Below are 22,439 nucleotides of genomic sequence, written 5' to 3'. Positions count from 1 at the left end.
TGTGTGCAAGTATAACAAGTATAACTTTATTACAAAAACAGGTTTGTTGTTTCCATGTAGACCTTGGTAACATCTTAATGGGGTAGATACTATACACATTAAAGATTAATTGACCTGAGTTACATGTTGTCGGAGCCAGAGTTGAGACTGACATTCTGGCTGAGATCTGAACTCACTTGGTGTAAAAGAAAAACCATATATTGTCTTATTCAATAAGGCTAAAAAGTAAAGTTGGGACTATTAGTTATAAATTTTAAAAAGCCATTTGTATATATGAATGTGAAATTACATAAATATTAATACTTCTCTATTGACTTAGATGGTCCAAAGACCTTGCAGTTTTAGAGTAAGTATAAATCTCTCTAAAAGTTGTTAAACTTTTTTTTTAAGAAAATAAATCTGGCTTTACTCTTCACAAATTTTGCACAGTAGCTTTACAGAGGTTCAGAATTTTAGATAATACCTTTTTTTAAGTTAAAGTATAGTTATGATTATATAAAAACTATTATTATTTTTATTGATTAGATTAGCCTAGGCAACTTATATGGCCCTTATAAAACCTTATAATGTCTTTCAGGTCTTCAGATGTCCATCTCTTTTAGTTCCTTAGTCTGTGGTGCAACATGTGTAAAAACAATAATTCTTTAGTCAATTACTTTTTGAGTCAGGGTTTATATCATTTCAGCTGTTCAGACATCCTCAAAATACCATCTGAAACTTCAAGCAGTTTTATTTTGTTTTTTTTCTCATACTTATATTTTTTTACTTTTTTTTTTGTCTTTTTGCCATTTCTTGGGCCGCTCCCTTGGCATATATGGAGGTTCCCAGTCTAGGGGTCGAATCGGAGCTGTAGCCACCGGCCTATGCCACAGCCACAGCAACACAGGATCCGAGCCGCGTCTTCGACCTACACCACAGCTCACAGCAACGGCAGATCCTTAACCCACTGAGCAAGGCCAGGGATCGAACCCACACCTCATGGTTCCTAGTCAGATTCGTTAACCACTGAGCCATGAAGGGAACTCCAGATTTTACTTTTTATTATGTGAAAATATCTCATGATCCAGCTTCTCTATTTTTGAGTCCTAACTCTGTTGCTTTTTAATTTTACCATTTTAATAATAAATTTAGTTTTAGATTGATAAGACTAGAGTAACACCATGTCTGCAATCTTAAAATTGATTAGACAGTTTATAATTAAGAGTAAGCTCTTTATGATTTTTTAGCTCTAAGATTTTATTAGAATTCTATTTTCAAAAGTTAAAGTTTCAATTGAGGTCTGAAGAGAAAGCTTGAGTGAATATAAAATATATAATGTTAAATGTTTGTAAGAAAATGTCATAGACTACTTCCAGTCCCCATTTTAATAAGTATATTGATTTCAATAAAAGATATGGATCTGCAGTGTCGGGAAGATAAGAATTTAAGTTGTTTTTCCAGTAGTTGTGACAGATTTGAGATGATACATTCTAGTTTTCATATTATGAGCCATTGGTACTTGTTTGGCAAACTAAAGACCAAGGTGAGGAAATGAAAAATTTTACATGAACAAGTGATAATGGACATTGACCGCTAAATTGTTAAGGTTACATCTAAAGAAAAATTATCTAATATCAAGAGTTCTCAGCTCTAATGATACATTTTTTAACTTTTTCATATGTTCTAGAAAGCAGTTCTTTATAGCTCAGAATCTGGTCAAGCAAAGAAAAGGCAATCTAGTATTTGTCATTATTGTGTAACTGTGAACTGTTTTAGTTTTAGTACTTTATTTCCTGCCATTGGTAGTAGATGAACTTGTTATCTAAAAATCAAATACTTTCTCTGATTTTCTCCTGATTTAAATTTTATGTTATGTTAATTATACAGCCTAGTGCTATTTACTAAGGTATGAATTGGATATTGTCCTTAAATATCAAGATTATTTTAATATAATGATGCTGTTTTAGGATGACGATGCAACAGATCAAGGAGTTACCTCTGCCAATACTTCAAATTTGGATGATTTCTACCCAGCAGAAGAAGATACCAAACAAAATGCAAATAACACTAGAGGAAATGCCAATAAAACACAGAAAGATGTTGGAATAAATGAAAAGGCAAGGTATGTTAAGCTTATGGCCTTCCTGTCATAAAAATGTAGAGCCTATTAGAAGGTACTGCACTAGGTACTATATACATCGTGCTTAATGCTTTCATCAGCTTTACTTGGAGTCCACAAATATAATGTCAATTTAATTATAGAGAGAAATTTTATGAGGCTAAACTACAGGAGCAACAGAGAGAGCTCAAACAATTGCAGGAAGAAAGAAAGAAACTGATTGAAATTCAAGAGAAAATTCAAGCATTGCAAAAGGCATGTCCTGACCTACAGGTACTTAGAAAATTTCTTTGCATTTGTCTGAAGAAAGATATTTAAAACTTTAATGTCAGTTGAAAGTACTCTGTCTTTTTCTGGTGCTGAATTTGATAGTTTTATATCTATCAATGTTAGAATTACTGAAATGGATTAGGAATGTATATTTATATTGTGAAAGGTAGCGCATAGGAATTGATTCTTATTATTTCTATTTCATTTGTTGGGCTGGCTAGCTATAGATTCAGAACATGAGTAATCATAATTTTTTTTTTATATTAAAATATTTTGGTTTGAACATTGGAGTTAAAGGTCCAGCATTTCTATTTTTTTACTGGCCTAAAATTAGATAATAAAGCTGTTAAGCCATCATGAACTTTTTAGGGAGGTTAAAATATTTTTTTAGTAGTTTGAATACTAAGTGTATGTATGCTTTTAAAATAGTACCCTATGCATGGGTCTTTGAGAAGAACAGAGAATGTACAGTCTTGGACCATGTCAGGTCATCAGGAACAGGGTTAATATCCTGTATCAGGTTTGAGATTTTTTTTTTTCCCTACAACTTACTGGTCAGCTTACTCTTCAATCAGGTTTTTTGTTTTTTTGTTTTTTTCAAAGAAAGAGAAACATATCAAGTGATATTTCTAATATACCTATTTTTACTGGACATATACCTTTTCTACTTTATCTAATTCTTTTTTTCTTGTTCTCATTCTAAAAATGTCCAAAGGAATATATGCCAGAGTTGGCTTGAGTATATGAAATTTTCCACAGTGACAGTCCCCTGTGTCTCTGTTGTTGTGGAGGGTTGGTTACTATTGGCCAACTTTTTACCCTGTATTTTCATCTTTGTTTTCTTATGTCAGGTTTTTTTTGGATCATGGTAGCAGTTGAGGTGTGGTAATAACTTAAACATGGTACTAGAGCCCTAGAGAAGTAATAAAATAATTGCTTTTCTGAAATTAACATAATTGCTTTAATTCCTTATAATAGGTTTTACTAATCCTTTTTTAGCTATCAGCCACTAGTGCCGGTAATTGTCCCACAAAAAAATATATGCCAACTGTTACTTCAACCCCAACTGTTAATGAAAATGAAACTAGTACAAGCAAATCTGTTTTTGAGCCTGAAGATTCTTCAGTGGTAGATAATGAGGTATGATATATTATACCTTGTTGTTCCTGGGTCTTAAATCATATTTGAGGAGAAAAACAGAATATCTGTGAAACATGTCTTTAAATGTAGCCTGCTATGTGTCTTTTAGTTGTGGGAAGAAACAATTTTTTCCAAAAAGTAATTAAGTTGGGATCTTCTCAAAATAGTCTTACTCTTTATTAGCAAATGTTTGACAGAATTAATGTAAGGGATAATTACAGAAACCTGATCTTTGCCATTTGTTGATCTGTTACTTATAGAAAACATTGTTGCTTTCTCTTAATAGTTAAATGTTCTTGGGTGATACTTGTTTTCGTTAAGAATTAATGATTGCCTGATTTTTTTCCTTTTTCTTTAATATTTTAACCTTCATGGATATCTCAGTGTAAAAAGGATAGAATGAGAATAGGAATTTTTTATTGGTATTGATAATAGTGTTAATCTGTTTTTCTCTAAGGCTAAAATAAATCCAAATATTTCTACTAACTTGATTCTGATTTTTAAAATAACAGTTGTGGTCAGAAATGCGAAGACATGAAATGTTAAGGGAAGAGCTGCGGCAGAGAAGAAAGCAGCTTGAAGCTCTGATGGCTGAACATCACAGGAGGCAAGGTCTGGCTGAAACTGTATCGCCAATGGCTGTTTCATTGAGAAGTGAGGGATCTGACAATCTGTGTACGCCTCAGCAAAGTCGAACAGAAAAGTAAGAGAGCTCTTTAAATCATTTTTTAAAAATATTTCCTACCTAAGCACTCTAGATTAGGCAGCTTCATTTCTCCCTACATCACAGCACAAATCTATTTCAGTGAGGCTCATGTTTAAGCATCACCTTTGTGACTCGGTTTACTTAAATCAGCAACTGTGTTCTAACTTCTCATAGAATCATCTTTTTCTCTTAATTTTTTTTTTCCTTTTTGGGGCCACACCTGCAGCATATGGAAGTTTCCAGGCTAAGGGCTGAATCGGAGCTACAGCTGCCAGTCTAGGCCACAGCCACAGAAATGCAAGATGTGAGCTGTTTCTGCAAACTACACCATAGCTCACAGCAATGCCGGATTCCTAACCCACTGAGCAAGGCCAGGAATTGAACCCGCATCCTTATGAATACTAGTTGGGCTCGTGACCTGCTGAGCCACAGTTGGGACTCGTTAAAAACCTAAGACACTTGATCAGACATTGATAACAAATTTTCTTGAGTTTGTTTAAGCCTTACTTTCTTAGCTAAGTTTCAAGTTTAGAAAAAGAAAATGCTTGATATTTTGTAGTGCTTTTCTATCAGGTCAGAAATGAGTGCTTTTTTACTTAAATTGAGTATCTGCTATTTGTAAGTTTCCTAAGAATTTTAAAACATTTCATTGTATAAAACACTTAGTTTTTTAGGATTTATGTTTGAAATTTCCATACTTAAAATATTTTTAAAAGAATTGGTTACCCAGGAGTTCCTGTCGTGGCTCAGCAGAAATGAATCTGACTAGTATCCATGAGGACACAGGTTCGATCCCTGGCTTTGCTCAGTGGGTTAAGGATCTGGTGTTGCTGCGAGTTGTGGTGTAGGTCATAGACACGGTTCAGATCTGGCATTGCTGTGGCTGTGTCATAGGCCGACAGCTAGCGCTCCGATTAGACCCCTAGCCTGGGAACCTCCATATGCCCCTGGGTGCAGCCCTAAAAAGACAAAAAGACCAAAAAAAAAAAAAAAGAATTGGTTATCCATGAGTTCAGTTATTTATCCATATAGTAGTAGTATTCAGATCTAAAATTTTGAAATCCAAAATTTTTATGATTTTACCTTTTGATAGCCTCACATGGCATTTCTGAAACATTGCACTAAGCCTCACTGTCTGTCTTACTCCTAAAAGAACTATTCTTGTCCTTGGAATGCCAGTATACATTTTATTGATCAAACTATATCTACAGTATTTTATTGTGTTCTGAGTACCACACCTCTGTTCTTTAGATTGTTTTGATAGGCATCTAGCTTTGAGAACTGTGGGTCTAGAATTGTTCTTTCTAATATGGTAGTTACTAAATATAAGTGGCTCTTTATTTTTACTTTTTTTATTTTTTTATTTTTTTTGTCCTTTTACCATTTCTTGGGCCGCTCCCACGGCATATGGAGGTTCCCAGGCTAGGGGTCTAATCGGAGCTGTAGCTGCTGGCCTACACCAGAGCCACAGCAATGTGGGATCCAAGCCACGTCTGTGACCTACACCACAGCTCATGGCAACGCCGGATCCTTAACCCACTGAGCAAGCCCAGGGATTGAACCTGAAACTTCATAGTACCTAGTCGGATTCATTAACCACTGAGCCACAATGGGAACTCCTATAAGTGGCTCTTTAAATTAAAATCAAACAAAATTTAAAAACTGATTTTCTCCCTCACACCAATCACATTTCAGGTGCTCATTAGTCATGTGTACTTAGTGGCTACGGTGTTGGGCAGCATAGTTATAGGTCATCACTACTATTGCTGAAAGTTCTGTTTCATAACTGATCTAGAAAACTGTCACTTAAGGAAAAGTTGAAAGTTGAGGGGGGTTTAGTTTTGAAATAAGTTCCAGGGTATATAATTAACTATTTTAATTTACATGAGGAATTGTTTTGTGGAAAGCAGAATACACAGCTTCTCTACAACAGCAGTTGGAGAGTACCATCCATCTCAAAGTTACTTGGACTAAATGAAATTTTGTATACACACATATATATATGCATATACATACATATATATTTTTGTACAATGTCTGGCACATAGTAGGAATTAAAGTATTTAGCTCATCTCCAGAATGATCTCATGTTTTTTGTCTCTTAATCTCTAGAACAATGGCAACTTGGGGGGGTTCTACCCAGTGTGCACTAGATGAAGAGGGAGATGAAGATGGTTACCTTTCTGAAGGAATAGTTCGGACAGATGAAGAGGAAGAAGAGGAACAAGATGCCAGTTCCAATGATGACTTTTCTATGTATCCTCCTAACAGTGTGAATCATAATTCTTATAATGTAAAGGAAACTAAAAATAGGTTAGTTTCACTGTTTTAATTTTTTACTTGATTTGAAGAGTTACAGGTCTTCCTGACACTAAGCAGTTTTTCGATTCTCTGAACCAATTGGGTGTCCTGCAGTGTTAGTAAATTCTCACACCGGCTACTTAGAGTTAGGGCAAACCCCACAAGAGGCTAAGTCCCATAAGACTGCCCTCACTTCAGATGCTGCTTTAAAGTCTCAAGTCTTCAGGACACCTACATTTCTGTCTGACTTGCTTACAAATTTGGGGGTTCCCACAGCCCTTCTTCAGGTTCCATAGTTTTCTAAAACAACTCACAGAACTCAGGAAAATACTTACAGTTACTGATTTATTATGAAAGATACCACTGAAGAGCAGCCAAATAGAAGAGATGAGTAGTGCAAGGTATGGGATGGGTGGGTGATCCAGAGCTCTTATGCCCTTTCTGGGCACGCTAGCCTTCTAGCCTCCGAGCACTTCAGCATGTTCACCAACTCAGGAACTTTCCTAACCGCCTTGTTTAGGGGTTTTTATGGAGTTTTTGTTACATAGGCACAAATGATTAAATCATTGACCATTGGCAGTTAAGCTCAATCTCTCTCTCTGGAAGTTGGGGGGGTGGGAGGATGGGACTGAAAGTTTATTGCACTGAATGGTTTTTCTGATGACAACACCGCCCCCCCCCATATCAAGCTAGTTAGAGCCTGCCTAGAAGGAGCTTATTATGAATAACAAAGATGATCATCACTCAGGAGATGGCCAAGAATTTTAGGAGCTGTATGCTGGGAACCTGGGACAAAGTCTGTGTATGTTATTTATTTTATCCTAAGAGTATTACCCTGTTGCTGGAGATACTTCGCAGCTAGATAGGATCAAGATTCTTAAGCTGCCGGGGGCCAGCTCCCAGCGGCCAGGGAGTATACACTTTTCCCATAGGAGAGGGACAGCATCAGCGAATGTACATATGGAGACAGCTTCTTTGTCCCTTCTTTCAGGGCACTGGACTGCTCAGACTTTATTGGCATAAGTGGTTGATTATATAGACAGTTTTTCACTACAGATTACATCACAGTGTTAAAAGTACATTGGTTAACTATTAGGCTTTGTTTTTTGATCACATGGTATAGTAGCAATTCGTCATGTTTTAAAATCTTCAACTTAAGTAAATTTAGTGAGTACAATTCAAGGACAAACAGGTGCAGTATATAATGTAGGAAAGAGGAGACTCAGCACAAACCATCTCATGGCCAGCCAATTCCCACAAGCTGAAGAAGTTACAGACACAAAAAAATCTTGTCTTCAGACTAGTGTCAATCTTCAAAGTGTCCTTGGCAGGGAAACAGTATGAGAAAATACAAATCAACTTAGCCAGCTACCACTAAAAGTTTCTAAAATCAAGGACAAAACTCACAGCTGGGTTTCTTTTGACCAAGAATAATACATGTCTAACTTCTAAGAACCTCATTAAAATCCTAACTCTAAAGTTTACTGTGTAGTTAGTAGATAAACACTATGTTTTAATTAAGCTGGATATGAATAGGGAAAAGTCCTTCAGGATAAAATTCTTATTATATTATTATTGTAATTTTGTTAAATCACAAATCACCACAGCAAAATAAGAATGGAAAATAAGAATAATAAGTAATCAGGAAAGACTGAGGAAAACTGAATAACAAGTGAATAACAGAAAAGACCAAGTCATCCATGAAACAATCCCCACTCAGCAATGCAAAATGGAAATTGTTTTCTGGAAAACTTAGTTTTCCACCTATGTCAGCGGGTGAGCTTTATTGTCTTCTGGGGCCTGTCTTCGGAATTGTGCCGTACAGGCAGACATCTCCTTGTTTAGGAACCTACCCTCGGAATTGCACCATTCAGACAGGCCCCTTTTCCTGATTAGGACCTTGCCCTCGGAATTGCACCATTCAGGCAAGCCCCCTTCCTTGGCTCCTTGTATCTTCTTGGCTCTCCGCAATAAGCTTTGATATTTGCTTTTATTTTGTGGAACTAAGCAATAATAATAAAAAAATTGTAGATAGTAAAAAAGGTCTGTGAACAAAAATGTCTATAGCATTGTTATTTATAATTGAAAAATGTTTCATGTATAAAAGATGGCTAAGTAGTCCCACTTAATGGAATATTATGTGGCTAAGCTTAAAGAATGGAAAAAAATGCTTATGATATAGTAACTTTTTATTTTGCAGAATATATGGACACTTTTAAAACATAAATGACAAAAGACTGGAAAACAGTAAAAAATGATTTTATACAAAGCTAGAAATCCAAATTTTTTCTCTCTGTATTTCCCATACATTTTAAGTTCTATGAATTAAAAAGGAAAAGGCTACATGCCTGTGGACCAGGGTATCAGGGTTTATTGCCAGATTTTAAAGACCAAATAATTACAGAAGATGATTTAATGCTTTAAATCTTGTGTTAGGTGGAAGAACAATCGCCCTTTTTCAGCAGATGGAAACTATCGTCCTTTAGCCAAAACGAGGCAGCAGAATATTAGCATGCAGCGTCAGGAAAACCTTCGCTGGGTATCAGAACTCTCTTATGTAGAAGAGAAAGAACAATGGCAAGAACAAATCAATCAGCTAAAGAAACAACTTGATTTCAGCGTCAATATTTGTCAGACCTTGATGCAAGATCAGCAGGTAAAGTTTACTATGAAAATAAATTTGTTTAATCTTGTTTTTGAAGCAGTACACATTTTTCTCAAGTCATCAGTAACTATGACAAATAATATTTTCCTTTCTATAGGCTCTGTCTTGTCTGCTACAAACTCTTCTCACGGGCCCTTACAGTGTTATGCCCAGCAATGTTGCATCTCCTCAAGTACATCTTATAATGCACCAGTTGAACCAGTGCTATACACAACTAACATGGCAACAGAATAATGTGCAAAGGTAATGTTTCTTAGAAGTAGTGAGAGTGTATAGCAAGTGCTAAAACTGAGCAAGAGTTTTATAGTTATCTTCTGGGAGGAAAGGGCATGGGCCAAGTTGCATATTTGAATGTTCTTTGTCATCTGAGAATTTTATAAGCCATGATTTTGCCCAGCGTTTCCTTTTAATACTGTGGACCTGACTTTTGTTTTAAAAATTTATAGCATTCAATTTTACTTACCTTAGATGAGTTATGTAGTGTGTAAATTTCTAGTTATCTCAGTAAAGCTGTGAATAGCAATAAAAATGAGTTTGATGTAATTATGTCTGCTTTTTGACAGAAGTGCTCATACAGTTCTTGTTCGAAAGGCTGTGTTATTTAATTAAGCCTGCAGAACAAGCACATATTTGTTGTAGTAAGCATCAGAGCAGTCAGTTTCTTCTGTATACTATTATATCATTTCTTATGTATATTCTTTCTGGATATATTTTAAATAGATGGCAATGTAACTGATCTTTAAATTACTGACTACTTAAATTTTTATAGGTTGAAACAAATGCTAAATGAACTTATGTGCCAACAAAATCAACATCCAGAAAAACCTGGAAGCAAGGAAAGAGGCAGTAGCACATCACACCCTCCTTCTCCCAGTTTATTTTGTCCTTTCAGCTTTCCAGCACAGCCTGTAAATCTGTTTAACCTACCGGGGTTTACTAATTTTTCATCATTTGCACCAGGTAAGTGACTGAAAACTTAAGTAAATGCAAAGTTTTTGAGAATAACATTAATCTATTACATAGATTTTAATCAGTCCCTTTTGGAATGGTAGGAAATGTTTACAAAGATACAAACACCTTTCTATATTGATTCTTTATAGTGAATGCCTAAGGTTAACATGGTTGCTAATTAAATTAAGTAAATTCTTAAATTCTGACTGATTGCTCTATCTTACACCTTTGAATTATTCAGTATCAAGAAGAAAGGGAATTAACCTATTTACTATACATTAGGCACTATGTAAAATGTTAGGAGAGGAGAGATGAATAAGGCAATGTCTTGAGGAGGAGCTTCATGTCTTGGTTGGGAAATATATCACTAGACTAAAGATGAGTGTTTAGGTTTATATTTAATTTTATTTAGTTTAGGCTTTTATTCATTCTTTTTTTTGTGTGTGCCAGTCATCTGCCAGACACTATATAAATGACTGGAATTCAAAGATAAGTAAGGTTCATCCTTTAAGGAATATAGAGTCTAGTGAAGAAGCTAAGAATGTCAATAAATACTTAGTGCTTAGCTGTGGGTGCTGTAGCAGTGGAGCAGATGAGGTGAGTGGCCTACATTTCCTTGGGCAAGAGGTTTTACAGCACCATCTGTTTTTTTTTTTTTTTTTTTTTTTTTTCCAGAGAGAGTGATATTAAAGCTGAAGAATGAATAGAATTTATTTCCTGGGATGTTAGAAGGGAAAGTACTTATTATTATTATTATTATTTTTCTTTTTAATGGCAGCACCCACAGCACATGGAAGTTCCTGGGCCAGGGATTGAATCTTGAGCCATAGCTGCGACCTGAGCTGCAGCTGCGGCAACGCCAGATCCTTTAACCCCCTGTGCCAGCCTGAGGGTCAAACTCCCGTCTCCACTGTGACCCAAGCCTCTGTAGTCAGATTCTTAACGTAGTGTACCACAGCAGGAAGTCTGAGAAAGGATTTACTTATCAGTGGATCCACTTATAAGGCACTGGAACAGTATTATCACTTTGAGAGTTTAGAGGTCATTAAGTAAGTATGGGTGGTGTTCAGGGGAAGGGTAATTAATGTGGCTGGAGAGCAGCAGAGGCCTTTGTGCTGTTCAAAGAAACTTAGACTTGCTTACTAGAAGGGCTGTTGGAGGATTTTGAGCAGGGAGATAGCATGAGATTTATATTTTGGAAAAATTAACTAGTGAGAATGTTGAGAGATTGGGGGAAGGAACTGAGAATAGAAGGCTACTGCAGTGATGTCAGGGAAGGAATGATGCCGATCTAAGGCATCGGCAGTATCAGTAATTTAAAATACATTCTGGAAGTAGACAAGGTTAAGTAACCTGTTAGATGAGATGAGTCTGAAGACGGAGGATGTGAAGGTGTTTGCCAGGGAATATAGGAGGAAAAAAAGGGTTGGGGAGCTTCGTGACTATAAATGGCCACATACAACAGTGTATTTTCTTAAGAGGATTATAAAAGCTGTTAAACAATTTAACAAGCTTTTCTGTTCTCAAATGTAGATTAATATGGGCAGCAAACTTTTTTTTTTGCTTAGGACTATACCTGCAGCATATTCAAGTTCCCAGGCTATGGGTCAAATCAGAATTGCAGCTCCTGGCCTATACCACAGCCACAGCAGTGACAGATTTGAGCTGTGTCTACAACCTACACCACAGCTCACTGCAATGCCCAATCCCTAAGCCACTGAATGAAGCCAGGGATCAAACCACATTTTCATGGTTACTAGTTGGATTCATGACCGCTGAGCCACAATGGTAACTCCAGCAAACGTTTTGAGTAGGCCGCTGAGTGGCAAGTAGTATGAGAAAATTGCATTGCAGTTCCTTTTCATCATAATATGTATTATACTCATGCCAGCCTGTACAAAGACTTTACATTCTTCACAATCCGGTTCAGTTTTGTGAAATCTTCCCTGATCCCCTTCTCCCCCAAGTTGTTAGTGGCTCCTTGCAGATATCTCTAATACAGCAGTATATGCTAAGTATTTTATTATATTTTACTTCCCAAGTAGAATACAGTGGAAAGAACATAAGCTCTGAAGTCATGCAGTCAGTCATACAGATCTAACCTGCACTATCATTTACGGGGCATTTGATTTCTGAGCCTCTCACCAGTTAAAATGAATGTAGTACCTGTTTGAGAGTGTTGTTTTGAGCATTTAACAAGGTAACATGTAAAGTGCCTGTAGTAGAGTCTTGCACTGAGTAATACTTTGATAAATGTCAAGTACTTTTATTTCAAAACTTTAACTCTTAAGATGGTGGGAATTAATATTTATCTTCGATTCACCAGTGCTGAAAACATAGTTGATTGAGCTGTAAAAACTGATTGAATAAGTGAGTTTGTTTTAATTACAATTTTTTTTGATGGATTTGAGTGGCATGTTTAATTAAAACTATCTTTCAGTTTCATATTAAAGCTAAGAGTGCTTCTTTTTTGTTGTTTTACCCATTGTTTTGTTTTGTTTTTTTAAATTAGGTGTGAATTTCAGTCCTTTGTTTCCTTCTAATCTTGGAGATTTTTCTCAGAATATTTCTACACCCACTGAACAACAGCCACCATTAGCCCAGAATCCTTCAGGGAAAACAGAATACATGGCTTTTCCAAAACCTTTTGAAAGCAGTTCTTCTATTGGAACAGAAAAACAAAGGTACTTGATTGTAAACTCTTATTTGCTTAAACATCACTTTGTCATTACATCTAATTATATGTAATTAGAAAATATATTTAGGGAGGATGTTTGTGATTGTTTGGCTTGATAATATTAGGACTATGAAGCTTTTACCAGCTGTCTGTCAGGTGTACACCTCCTAACCCTAGTTACAAGAGCGGTTCAGTTTTGGTCAGGGTGTCCTTTGAGATTTCACTTTGGAAGGGTATGACTTAACCTATAGAATGTCTTTGGCCTTGATTTGATATCCATCATTGAAGGTTATGCCAGTTCACTGTTTGTTCATTTAAAACTAGAAACTGATGTTAACTGCTGAGGGATAGTTGTTATAAAGTGATAGCTCTTTTATTTGATTCATAGCCTATGTTTAGAATAAGTTCCTAAGGCCCATCCAGATGTAACTTTGAGTACTCTTAGATTAGGAAAACAGTTTTTGCCAACGAAGTTTTAGTGATATCAATCATAGATGGGATTTCTTTTTCTCTCTTTCTCACATTTATTACTTTTTAATATAATCTTCCTAAGTACAATGTTTTATTCAAATTATGTAAAAGACTTGTTGAATTGGTTCAGGTTAATCATCCTCTAAGCATTTTTATGGCTTGATTAATGTTTTTATTGATTGTTTTAATCCAGAAAATGATTTTGATAGCCAGCTGGTAAAAAAACAATCTTATTGCCTCTTTATTATTGTTATTTACTTCAGAAAAAAAACTTTAAAAGAATGAAATACGAGAGGTCAGTTGAGCTTAATACTGCTGTGTCAAAAAGTATCTCTATAATTTTGTCTTAGTCTTTTATGTATAAATATGCAATTCACATTACTTTTCCCTTTAGTTAATGTGATTGGGCATGTCTTAAGATCTTAAATTAGCATTTTGACAGTTTTAACTGTTAAATCATCAACTTTTTGTTTATTTTTTACTTGGTTAGTCAAAAATTCTTGGAATTCAACTTAATATTTGCCTTCAGGAATCCTTTGATGGACCCTTGTAGACTCTTTTTCTTAGCTCTACTAACCATTTTTTTCCTATTGAATATCATTTTGTGCATGACAGTTCTCTTTTATCAGCCTAAAACAATGTTTAGTGCACAGTCAACATTCAGAAATGATGGTTGCTGTATCTCCATCATAAACAATAAATACTTAAGCAAAGCTTTAGTGAGTAGCCTTCCTGTTGGAAGGCCCCTGCTTCATTGTTATTCATATTTTACATAATTGTTAGTTTAAAAAAAAAATGGATGGATCTGGGTATCTGCTGTTACTTTAGGTATTCAATCTACTTCAAATTAGACCTTATTTCCTCCTAAGATTTCAACTATTATAGGTTCCTTGAATTAAATGGCTGGAGATAACAAGAGGTCAGATGAAACATTATAGTCTTGAGCTGGGGTCAGAAAACTTTTCCTGTAAAGGAAATAGTAAATAGTAAATATTGCAGACCATAGTATCTGTCGTAACCATTTATCTCTGCCGTTTTGCACAAAGTGGTTATAAACAATATGTGAACAGATGAATTACTATGTTCCAATAACACTTGATTTATGGGAAATGAAATTTGAATTTTATATCATTTTCATGTATCACAAAACTATTTTTCTCCTTTTAAATTTTTTTCAACCATTTGAGAATATAAAGGTCATTTAACTCTCAGGGCATACAGAAACATGCAACAGCCTGAATACAAGCCATCTTCGTCTTGAGTTCATCCCTATAAGACAGTTTTTCCCAAATTATATTCTTAGAAACTCTGTTGTCCATGTCAGGTTCTGTAATAAATAGTTTTGGACATCTTATTCTCTTGTGTTCCCTTCTAAGACATTTATAAAGTACATTGGCATATTAAAAGTTATGAGAAATACTGCAGACCTGTTTAGCTTTGTTTTGACTATTTTTTTTCCAAATTTAGACAACCAGTGTATATCTATTAACATGTTAAAGGAGGCCAATATGTAAAAGATAAAATTTGGAAAATGATACTAACAGAGCTAAATTAGACTTAACGTACAGAGAAGTAAATTAACTGGTTGCATGACCGACTGTTTTCACCAAATTGTGGTTGTATTTGAACTGCTTTAGGTGACAGATCCATGTATGTTTCTAAACTCTCTATTTACGGTTCTTTTTCAGCTGTTTCTCCAAGTTTATTTTTTTCCTTGTATGTCTCATACTCCTTTGATTTTTTTTCTTTTCTACTCTTTTCCATCATGTATGCTGGATCTTTGGGTTTGGAACTTTCATTGGTGAAAGTGCTTGCATGAGAAAGATCCAAAATTAAAGCTTAAAGTTATTTAGTACATTAGGTTGTGTAATATTTTCATGTTTAATGTACATTTTGTGGGAATATAGTTATAGTCTTTGGACAATTTTATTTACCTGAATCTACTAGTAGACTATAAATTAAGTATATCTGGAGTTTCAGTAGACATAGAAATATATCATTGTAATGTGTAAAAAATTATTTTCATTGATAAGGAATCAAAAACAGCCTGAAGAGGAGGTCGAGAACAGTAGGACACCATGGTTATATGACCAAGAAGGTGAAGCAGAAAAACCATTTATCAAGACTGGATTTGCAGTGTCTGTAGAGAAAACAACAAATAGTAATCGTAAAAATCAGTTAGATACCAGTAGGAGAAGACGCCACTTTGATGAAGAGTCTTTAGAAAGCTTTAGCAGTATGCCTGATCCAGTAGATCCAGCAACAATAACTAAAACATTCAAGACAAGAAAAGCATCTGCACAGGCCAGCCTGGCATCTAAAGATAAAACTCCCAAATCGAAGAGTAAGAAGAAGCATTCTACTCAGCTGAAAGGCAGAGTTAAAAATATTGGTAAGTCTTGAATTTTGTTGAATAGTGATCATCATAAATATTAGTAACCTTGCTCTTGAATTTGACATGTGTAATTTCATTGTGCCCTAGGTGAGTAGGCACTGTTCAAGACCTACTTAGACAAAGTCGTTTTTTAATTATATTTGAAGAATTTTTAAATCAAATTTATCAAGTAGGGTTTAATGTAGATATTTTAAAACATGGGATTCTTTTTTGTGATTCTTAAAGCTTTTTTTTTTTTTTGTCTTTTTGCCATTTCTAGGGCCGCACTCGCAGCATATGGAGGTTCCCAGGCCAGCGGTTGAATTGGAGCTGTAGCCACCGGCCTATGCCACAGCCACAGCAACGTGGGATCCAAGCCACGTCTGCAACCTACACCACGGCTCATGGCAACGTTGGATCCTTAACCCACAGAGCAAGGCCAGGGATCAAACCCACAACCTCATGGTTCCTAGTCGGATTCATTAACCACTGAGCCATGATGGGAACTCCCTTAAAGCTTTTTATGTTTCCTATTTATGTAGTTCCTATGAGCTCTGAAGTTTTACTGTTCTCTTGTTTAATATTACATGCAAAACTTTATTCGTGACTTCTGGCTAGATCCTTGATAGATTAAATTTAAAGAAATGTGGGCCTCTAGCTGCACTGCGATTTTTGAATATTTGAATATCATATAGATTAAATCCCCCCCCCCCTCTTTTTTTTGCTTTTTAGGACCATACCCATGGCATATGGAGGTTCCCAGGCTAGGGGTCAAATTGGAGCTACAGCTGCCGTCCTACACGCCACAGTCAGAGCAACGCAGGATCCTAGCTGCATCTGTAACCTACACCACAGCTTACGGCAACCCCTGATCCTTAACCCACTGAGCAAGGCCAGGAATAGAACCCACAACCTCATGGTTCCTAGTCAGATTCGCTTCTGCTGCGCTACAACAGGAACTCCTGAAGTCACTGTTTTGTTTTGTTTTGTTTTTGTCTTTTTGCCTTTTCTAGGGCTGCACCCATAGCATATGGAGATTCCCAGACTAGGGGTCTAATTGGAGCTGTAGCCACTGGCCTACGCCAGAGCCACAGCAACACAGGATCCGAACCACGTTTTCAACCTACACCACAGCTCACGGCAATATCGGATCCTTAACCCACTGAGCGAGGCCAGGGATCGAACCCACAGCCTCATGGTTCCTAGTCAGATTCATTAACCACTGAGCCACAATGGGAACTCCTGAAATCACTTTTAAGACAAGTTTGCTCTTAATCCTTTAGGAGTTGAACCTTAGTTGATATGGTAAAACATTAACCCATATTTTATTGAATCTTATTGAATCTTGTCATCAGAGTTCTCTTTATAGCGTTAACTAAATGCCACTTTTTAAAAAAATTTTCTGTGATTTTTGAAAATTTTGCTGAAGTCTAACACTAGGTTAAAAATAGATTTATTAGCTAAAATCTGGAATATTAAGAGCTAAAAGATCCTCCTTGCAGTTTACAAGGGACACCTCTTGATTATGGCCTTGAAAGGTGGTTCTGTGTTCAAGGAGATATATTTGGTGCTTAAGAAAATATTCTAGTCTTATAATCAGAGAAGTTGAAAAACTCACTACTCTCAGCTAACTCCTCTTGGAAGCTCACAATACATATAAGTTTAATAAAGTAAAGGCTCTGGGAAACTCTGCAATAAATAATTCACTCTAGCAGGTTTGATTCCTGACTCAAGTGCAGCCACAGACACAGCCAAAAAAAACCCTCCACTTGTAAACTTTGACAGCATTCATTGCAACCATTTTGGGATAATGGTGCCCTTGAAAAATCTGATGAAAACCATGGATATAAAAAAGAATACATGTACTTTTTTTTTTCTTTTAATTTCAGTACTTCATGTACCCTAAAATCCTTGGCTCCTACCCCTCCTCTCATATGTAGAATCTGATTTGACATTTAAACAAGCAGATTTGTGAGATGGAAATCCTGTGAAATTGGATTGTTATGATTATACAACTACAGATGTGATAAATTCATTTGAGTTAATAAAAAAAATAAGCAGATTTGAACAGGGGTAACATTTTTCACAGCATATACCTTATCATCTGTGAAATAAGTTTTCAGTTCCATAGCTTTGGAAGGAGTTGATTTACTTAGTAGATTAGTCAGTGATCCCAAACTATTCAAATGAATGAAAATACAACTACTGTGTCTTCTCCATGATCACTCTTGGTGCCACTAGAGAACATTTACTTAGATAATGACCATTTTGAGAGAGGCCCTCTGGGTAACTGTGTGATTTTTTTTTTTCTCCTAGTACTGCTCCACAAAAATGCCTTTTTGCCCATGCCCACAGCACAAAAATGCTTTTTATCATATGCATAAATGAAAAGAAACTAACATTTGTTAGCCCAGCATTCTCTCTTTCAGTAAATTAATTTGAGTGTGCTATGGCAGTGCTTCTTAATATTTCATACAAATCTCCTTGGAAATTATGATCCAATCATTCTGGAGAAGGACCTGGTAATCTGTTTTTAATAAGCTCCTGTGCATTGTTGACCAATATTTTTTTTAGGGCCGCACCCCCCAGGGCATGTGGAGGTTCCTGGTTTAGGGGTTGAATTGGAGCTACAGTTGCCAACATACACCACAGCCACAGCAACAAAGGATCCAAGCTGCATCTGTGACCTATACCACAAGTCACGACAATGCTGGCTCCTTAACCCACTGAATGTCGCCAGGGATCAAACCCAAGTCCTCATGGATACTAGTCAGATTCATTTCCACTGCACCACAATGGGAACTCCCATTGTTGACCAATATTGATGATGTAGACTGTGGGCTACACTTTGAGTAGCAGGCTCTTAGAGGACTCTTAGCCAACATATGGCCATGTCTTCCTGAGCCTAGAAATCCTGGTTTATTTGTATTTTTGAAACTCCTTTATTCTGAAGAATTATAGTTCCAGATACACAGTTCAGCTTTTTTCTTTTTTTTTTAAGGCAAATATTGACATTCTAATCTGTTTGCTTGCTTCTCTCATATTTAAGTAAAAATACTTCCCAAAAACATACATTCACATTTGTTAAAGAGACATCTAAGGCCGTCTGTCATTGAGAGCACCTTAAGGCGCACACACAAAGATAAAAGACCTGATAGCAGAACCAAACTAATATCTGCAGAGTCAGAATAATATGTAGCAAAATCCTTGCTATTCAAAATGTGAACCATAGACAAGCAGCATCGCCATCATCTGGGAGCTTATTAGAAATGCAGACTCTTGGGTCTTACCTTATACCAACTGAAATAGTATGCATTGTTTTTCAATATGCATGTTAGTAAAATTCCAGATGTTTTAATATGAATATATGCATATTAAAGTCTGAGAAGTGCTGAGCTAGACCACTTATTTATGTTGCTTTTATTCTCTTTATGGTATAGGAATAGCTATTCTTAGAAGAAGAATGTTTACTCTGTCTTAAAGGAGGTAGGAATGGAGAGCAACAGAATATTGGAAAGCATTCCAAATTGTAGTGGCAATAAGAAAACTAGCATAGAGTCAGGATGAAGCGAGAAGAGAAGAGAACTGGGGAAGGAAATAGTGTATGACAGATAGACCAGCACTGAAGGACTTAAGTTGCTATCTTGAGAGAGAGAGAGTACAGCCTATTGTACTACCCCAGATTTACTAGCCTGAACTGTCTGTGTGTTTTTTGCACATGCTGACAGTCTTTCAGAAGTAGCATGCTAAAATCTTCATTTAAAGTTGTTTCCCAATGATGGTAATCTTTCAAAGGTCTTTATGTGTAAAGATACATATTATTGTAGTAACATTTTACAATGATGTGTTAATCATCTTTTAAACTTTGGTTCAGATTCAGACTTGATGAGTTCAGCATGATTTCTTGCCTTGCTGCGTGTTTGAGTTATCAGACCTATCCCCTGGTTATGAGACCCATAATCTGGCCATGCTCTACCAGGCTAGAGAGGTGCCCATTCTTTCTTGGGAAATTGGATGGAACTGTTAATGCACTGACCCCTTGAGTTCTAGCCAGCCCTGAATCTTCATTTTTTCCCCTTCTTCCACTCTTGTTGCTAACTAATGAAGATTGAGTTAAAATGGACGTCTAGCATTAAGCCAGGCAAGGCCTGACAGATGTGACCAGTTAAAAAACAGCCCTTTTTAGATTCAGAGAGTTTATTACTTTCTAAGGCACAGAAAGGAAAAACAGCCAGAGGTGCCAGCTCCCTGTGCCCCTTATTCCACTTACTACAAGGGCAACAGTAAAACAGGAAGGGCCAGGTGACAGCTGCAGTGTGAGTAGTGGGACACTGAGTAGCTGAGGAGCCAGTACTGCTGTATGGGATGGAGATGTGCCCTCGCGGAGGTGAAATAGTCTCGTGTTTCATCAGAACCCAGGAGAAGGTGGATGAGCAAGTTCTCCCTTGACAGCCTTCCAGTGATTATAAGGCCTTCTGCCAACTTCTGCCAAGACTTGGATTCAGTAGGGGTTCAATCCTTACCTGTGTGGCCTGTGGATACATGGAAGGTCTCCATGGTGCCATGACGCAGCTGTTGCCTACAGTGGAGACACAACTAAAAATACTGTTTTTTTCTAAACTGTTATCAGCCACTCATGCTGAGAAAAACAAAGCGGGTAAGGCAAGTAATGATGAAGTGAGATAGGAGATAATCCCCTTACAGCAATGAACATCGTGTATTGTCATTGTTATTGTTGTATCAGCTGGCCTGGCAAGTGTTACTCTGAAGTATTACTAACTTTCATTGAATTTCCTACTCTCCCTGGAGTATTGCTATTAAAGTACCCCAAAGAAAAACTGAGCAACAGTAGTACCTTAACTTTGGAAATCTAAATAGCCCTTGATGTTTTTAATGTGGAACTCATGTAAAACCATGCTTTTTTCTTCTTTTTATAGCATCTTAATAATTATAGCATGCTTCTATAGTTTCAGCTGTTTGGAGGGTAACTGGAGTTTTGTTTTTGTTTTGTTTTTTTTTTAGAAAAAACTGGGGCTCCCTAAAGAGAATTTTGTGTGTTGTGTAATATATATTTTAATCTTGATTAGTATTTATTCAGCACCTTTTGCATGATTTAGTAACATCAGTCATAGGCTTAATTCCATTTGCATAAATGTTCTTGTTAGAATAACATACTTGATTTTCTTCAAGGCAGTTCATATCATTTTACATGTTACTTTTGGCCATCATATCGTTTGCTGTTGGACCCTGTCTTATGTAAAAGTCAGAAGTAACCAAGAGGGCTTTTTTCCCAGTAAGTTTCATGCAAAATGAATGAGAGTGACTAGAGAGTCTGAGAGGCCAACAAAGAAAGCAGTACCCAAGATAGGAGATGACGAGGTCCTAACTTGAATGAGGTCTTAGGAAAAGACAGGGAAGCTGACTATAATATAGGATATCACAGACTAACTTGATATTGGGAACTTGTTATCAGCAGAGGGGTTGCTGTGGTCTGGAAATGTAAGCAGCAAGGCTATAGGTTCTCTTTAGAGAGCATCTAGGGCAAACACTTGCTTTGAGGAGATCCATGGTACCCCTCCAGCCATGGGTAGGACACCTCCCTCCCTTACATGAGTGGCAGTCTTTTCCTGCTACTGGGAAAGGGTATCATTGAACAAGTAGGTGGCATCCTCTCTCCCCTGAATGTGGTAGAACATATACTTTTGTGGCTGAGCAGACTGAGGAGTCAAGAGGCTTCCTCTTACTGACTTGATGGGAGGCTGACAATTTGCTAGGCAGAGCGTCTCTTTCGTTGTGGGCATGAAACTTCCAAGCATCCTCACCATTAAAGCTGCCCAGGACTTGGGTCCAACCTTAAGGGTCCATAAGTGTCCTGACTAACCCAGTGACTGTAACAGTGCACATAAAAGGGAATAGCAGCCAGAGAAAAGACATAGAAGCAGACCACTGAAAAAGGTAAAATCTAGTAAAAACAGTTATTGAAGGAAATATTTTAGTAAAATAATAATACTTAACCAGATTAAATTATTTTTAAAAACAGATCGAATTGTAAATTCTTTAGAACTTGGAAAAATGATTTTCACATTTAATGTTTAGATTATTTGAAAAAGAAGGTGAATGCTATTAAGTTCTAAATTACTGGCCTAGATAATTGAGGGGAAGACCTGTGTCATTAGACATAGACATTAGACATAGAATAAAAAGTAATAAGAGATAAAACCAAGAGGAAAATGATTAGAAGCTTAAGGTCAAATCTTGGAGATCTGATATATCAGGAATTCTAAGGGAGGGGAAAAAACAAAACAAAAACAGGTGGAGAGGCAATAATTAAATAACAAAGAGAAATCTTTAATGAAGAAAGACTCAAGACTGCAATTCAAAATAGTTGACTGTTGCCCAGCCAGGAGCAAGAAAGGAAAGATACACCCCTTCCCCCTATGTATATTCTGATATAGTTCTTCAATTCCAAGGAAAAAGTAAAGATCTTCTAAGTTTCTAGATTGAAATAATCAGTTAATAATCAGCTTGACTGGAAAAAACCAAGCTGACATCACATAATCTTACAACATAAAAAAGTGGAAGAAAGTGAAATAACATCCATTCATGGACAAAAAGAACTGCAACTCAAGAACCCTATTCTCAGACAAGGGACTCTTCATCTGTGTAGATGAAAAGAAGATACGGTGTAGCCTATCTGAAGAAAACCATAGAAACAACATATGAATCAGGTAGAGACCTTTATATAGGGGAAGGTAAAAAGGAGAGGTAACAGTTCAATAAAGAAAG

The 22,439-nt window shown here is 36.4% G+C and overlaps 1 protein-coding gene across 33 annotated transcripts in view; it reads left to right on the top strand.

Annotated features, from left to right (window-relative positions):
- Positions 1-22,439, top strand: part of PCM1 (pericentriolar material 1) — a 106,701-nt gene that overhangs the window by 36,353 nt on the left and 47,909 nt on the right. For all 33 annotated transcript variants that reach the window (XM_047771849.1, XM_047771835.1, XM_047771836.1 and 30 more), the window contains 10 exons: positions 1,947-2,101; positions 2,242-2,371; positions 3,368-3,508; positions 4,021-4,211; positions 6,327-6,527; positions 8,952-9,171; positions 9,278-9,423; positions 9,950-10,140; positions 12,644-12,815; positions 15,313-15,671. In XM_047771849.1, coding sequence (XP_047627805.1) covers positions 1,947-2,101; positions 2,242-2,371; positions 3,368-3,508; positions 4,021-4,211; positions 6,327-6,527; positions 8,952-9,171; positions 9,278-9,423; positions 9,950-10,140; positions 12,644-12,815; positions 15,313-15,671 — 1,906 coding nt within the window. The remainder of the gene's footprint in view (positions 1-1,946; positions 2,102-2,241; positions 2,372-3,367; positions 3,509-4,020; positions 4,212-6,326; positions 6,528-8,951; positions 9,172-9,277; positions 9,424-9,949; positions 10,141-12,643; positions 12,816-15,312; positions 15,672-22,439) is intronic.

This window comes from Phacochoerus africanus, chromosome 3 (genome assembly GCF_016906955.1).
Source record: "Phacochoerus africanus isolate WHEZ1 chromosome 3, ROS_Pafr_v1, whole genome shotgun sequence".
Taxonomy (NCBI): domain Eukaryota; kingdom Metazoa; phylum Chordata; class Mammalia; order Artiodactyla; family Suidae; genus Phacochoerus; species Phacochoerus africanus.
Note: the sequence above shows the minus strand (reverse complement) of the source record. Positions and strands in the feature narration are given on the sequence as shown.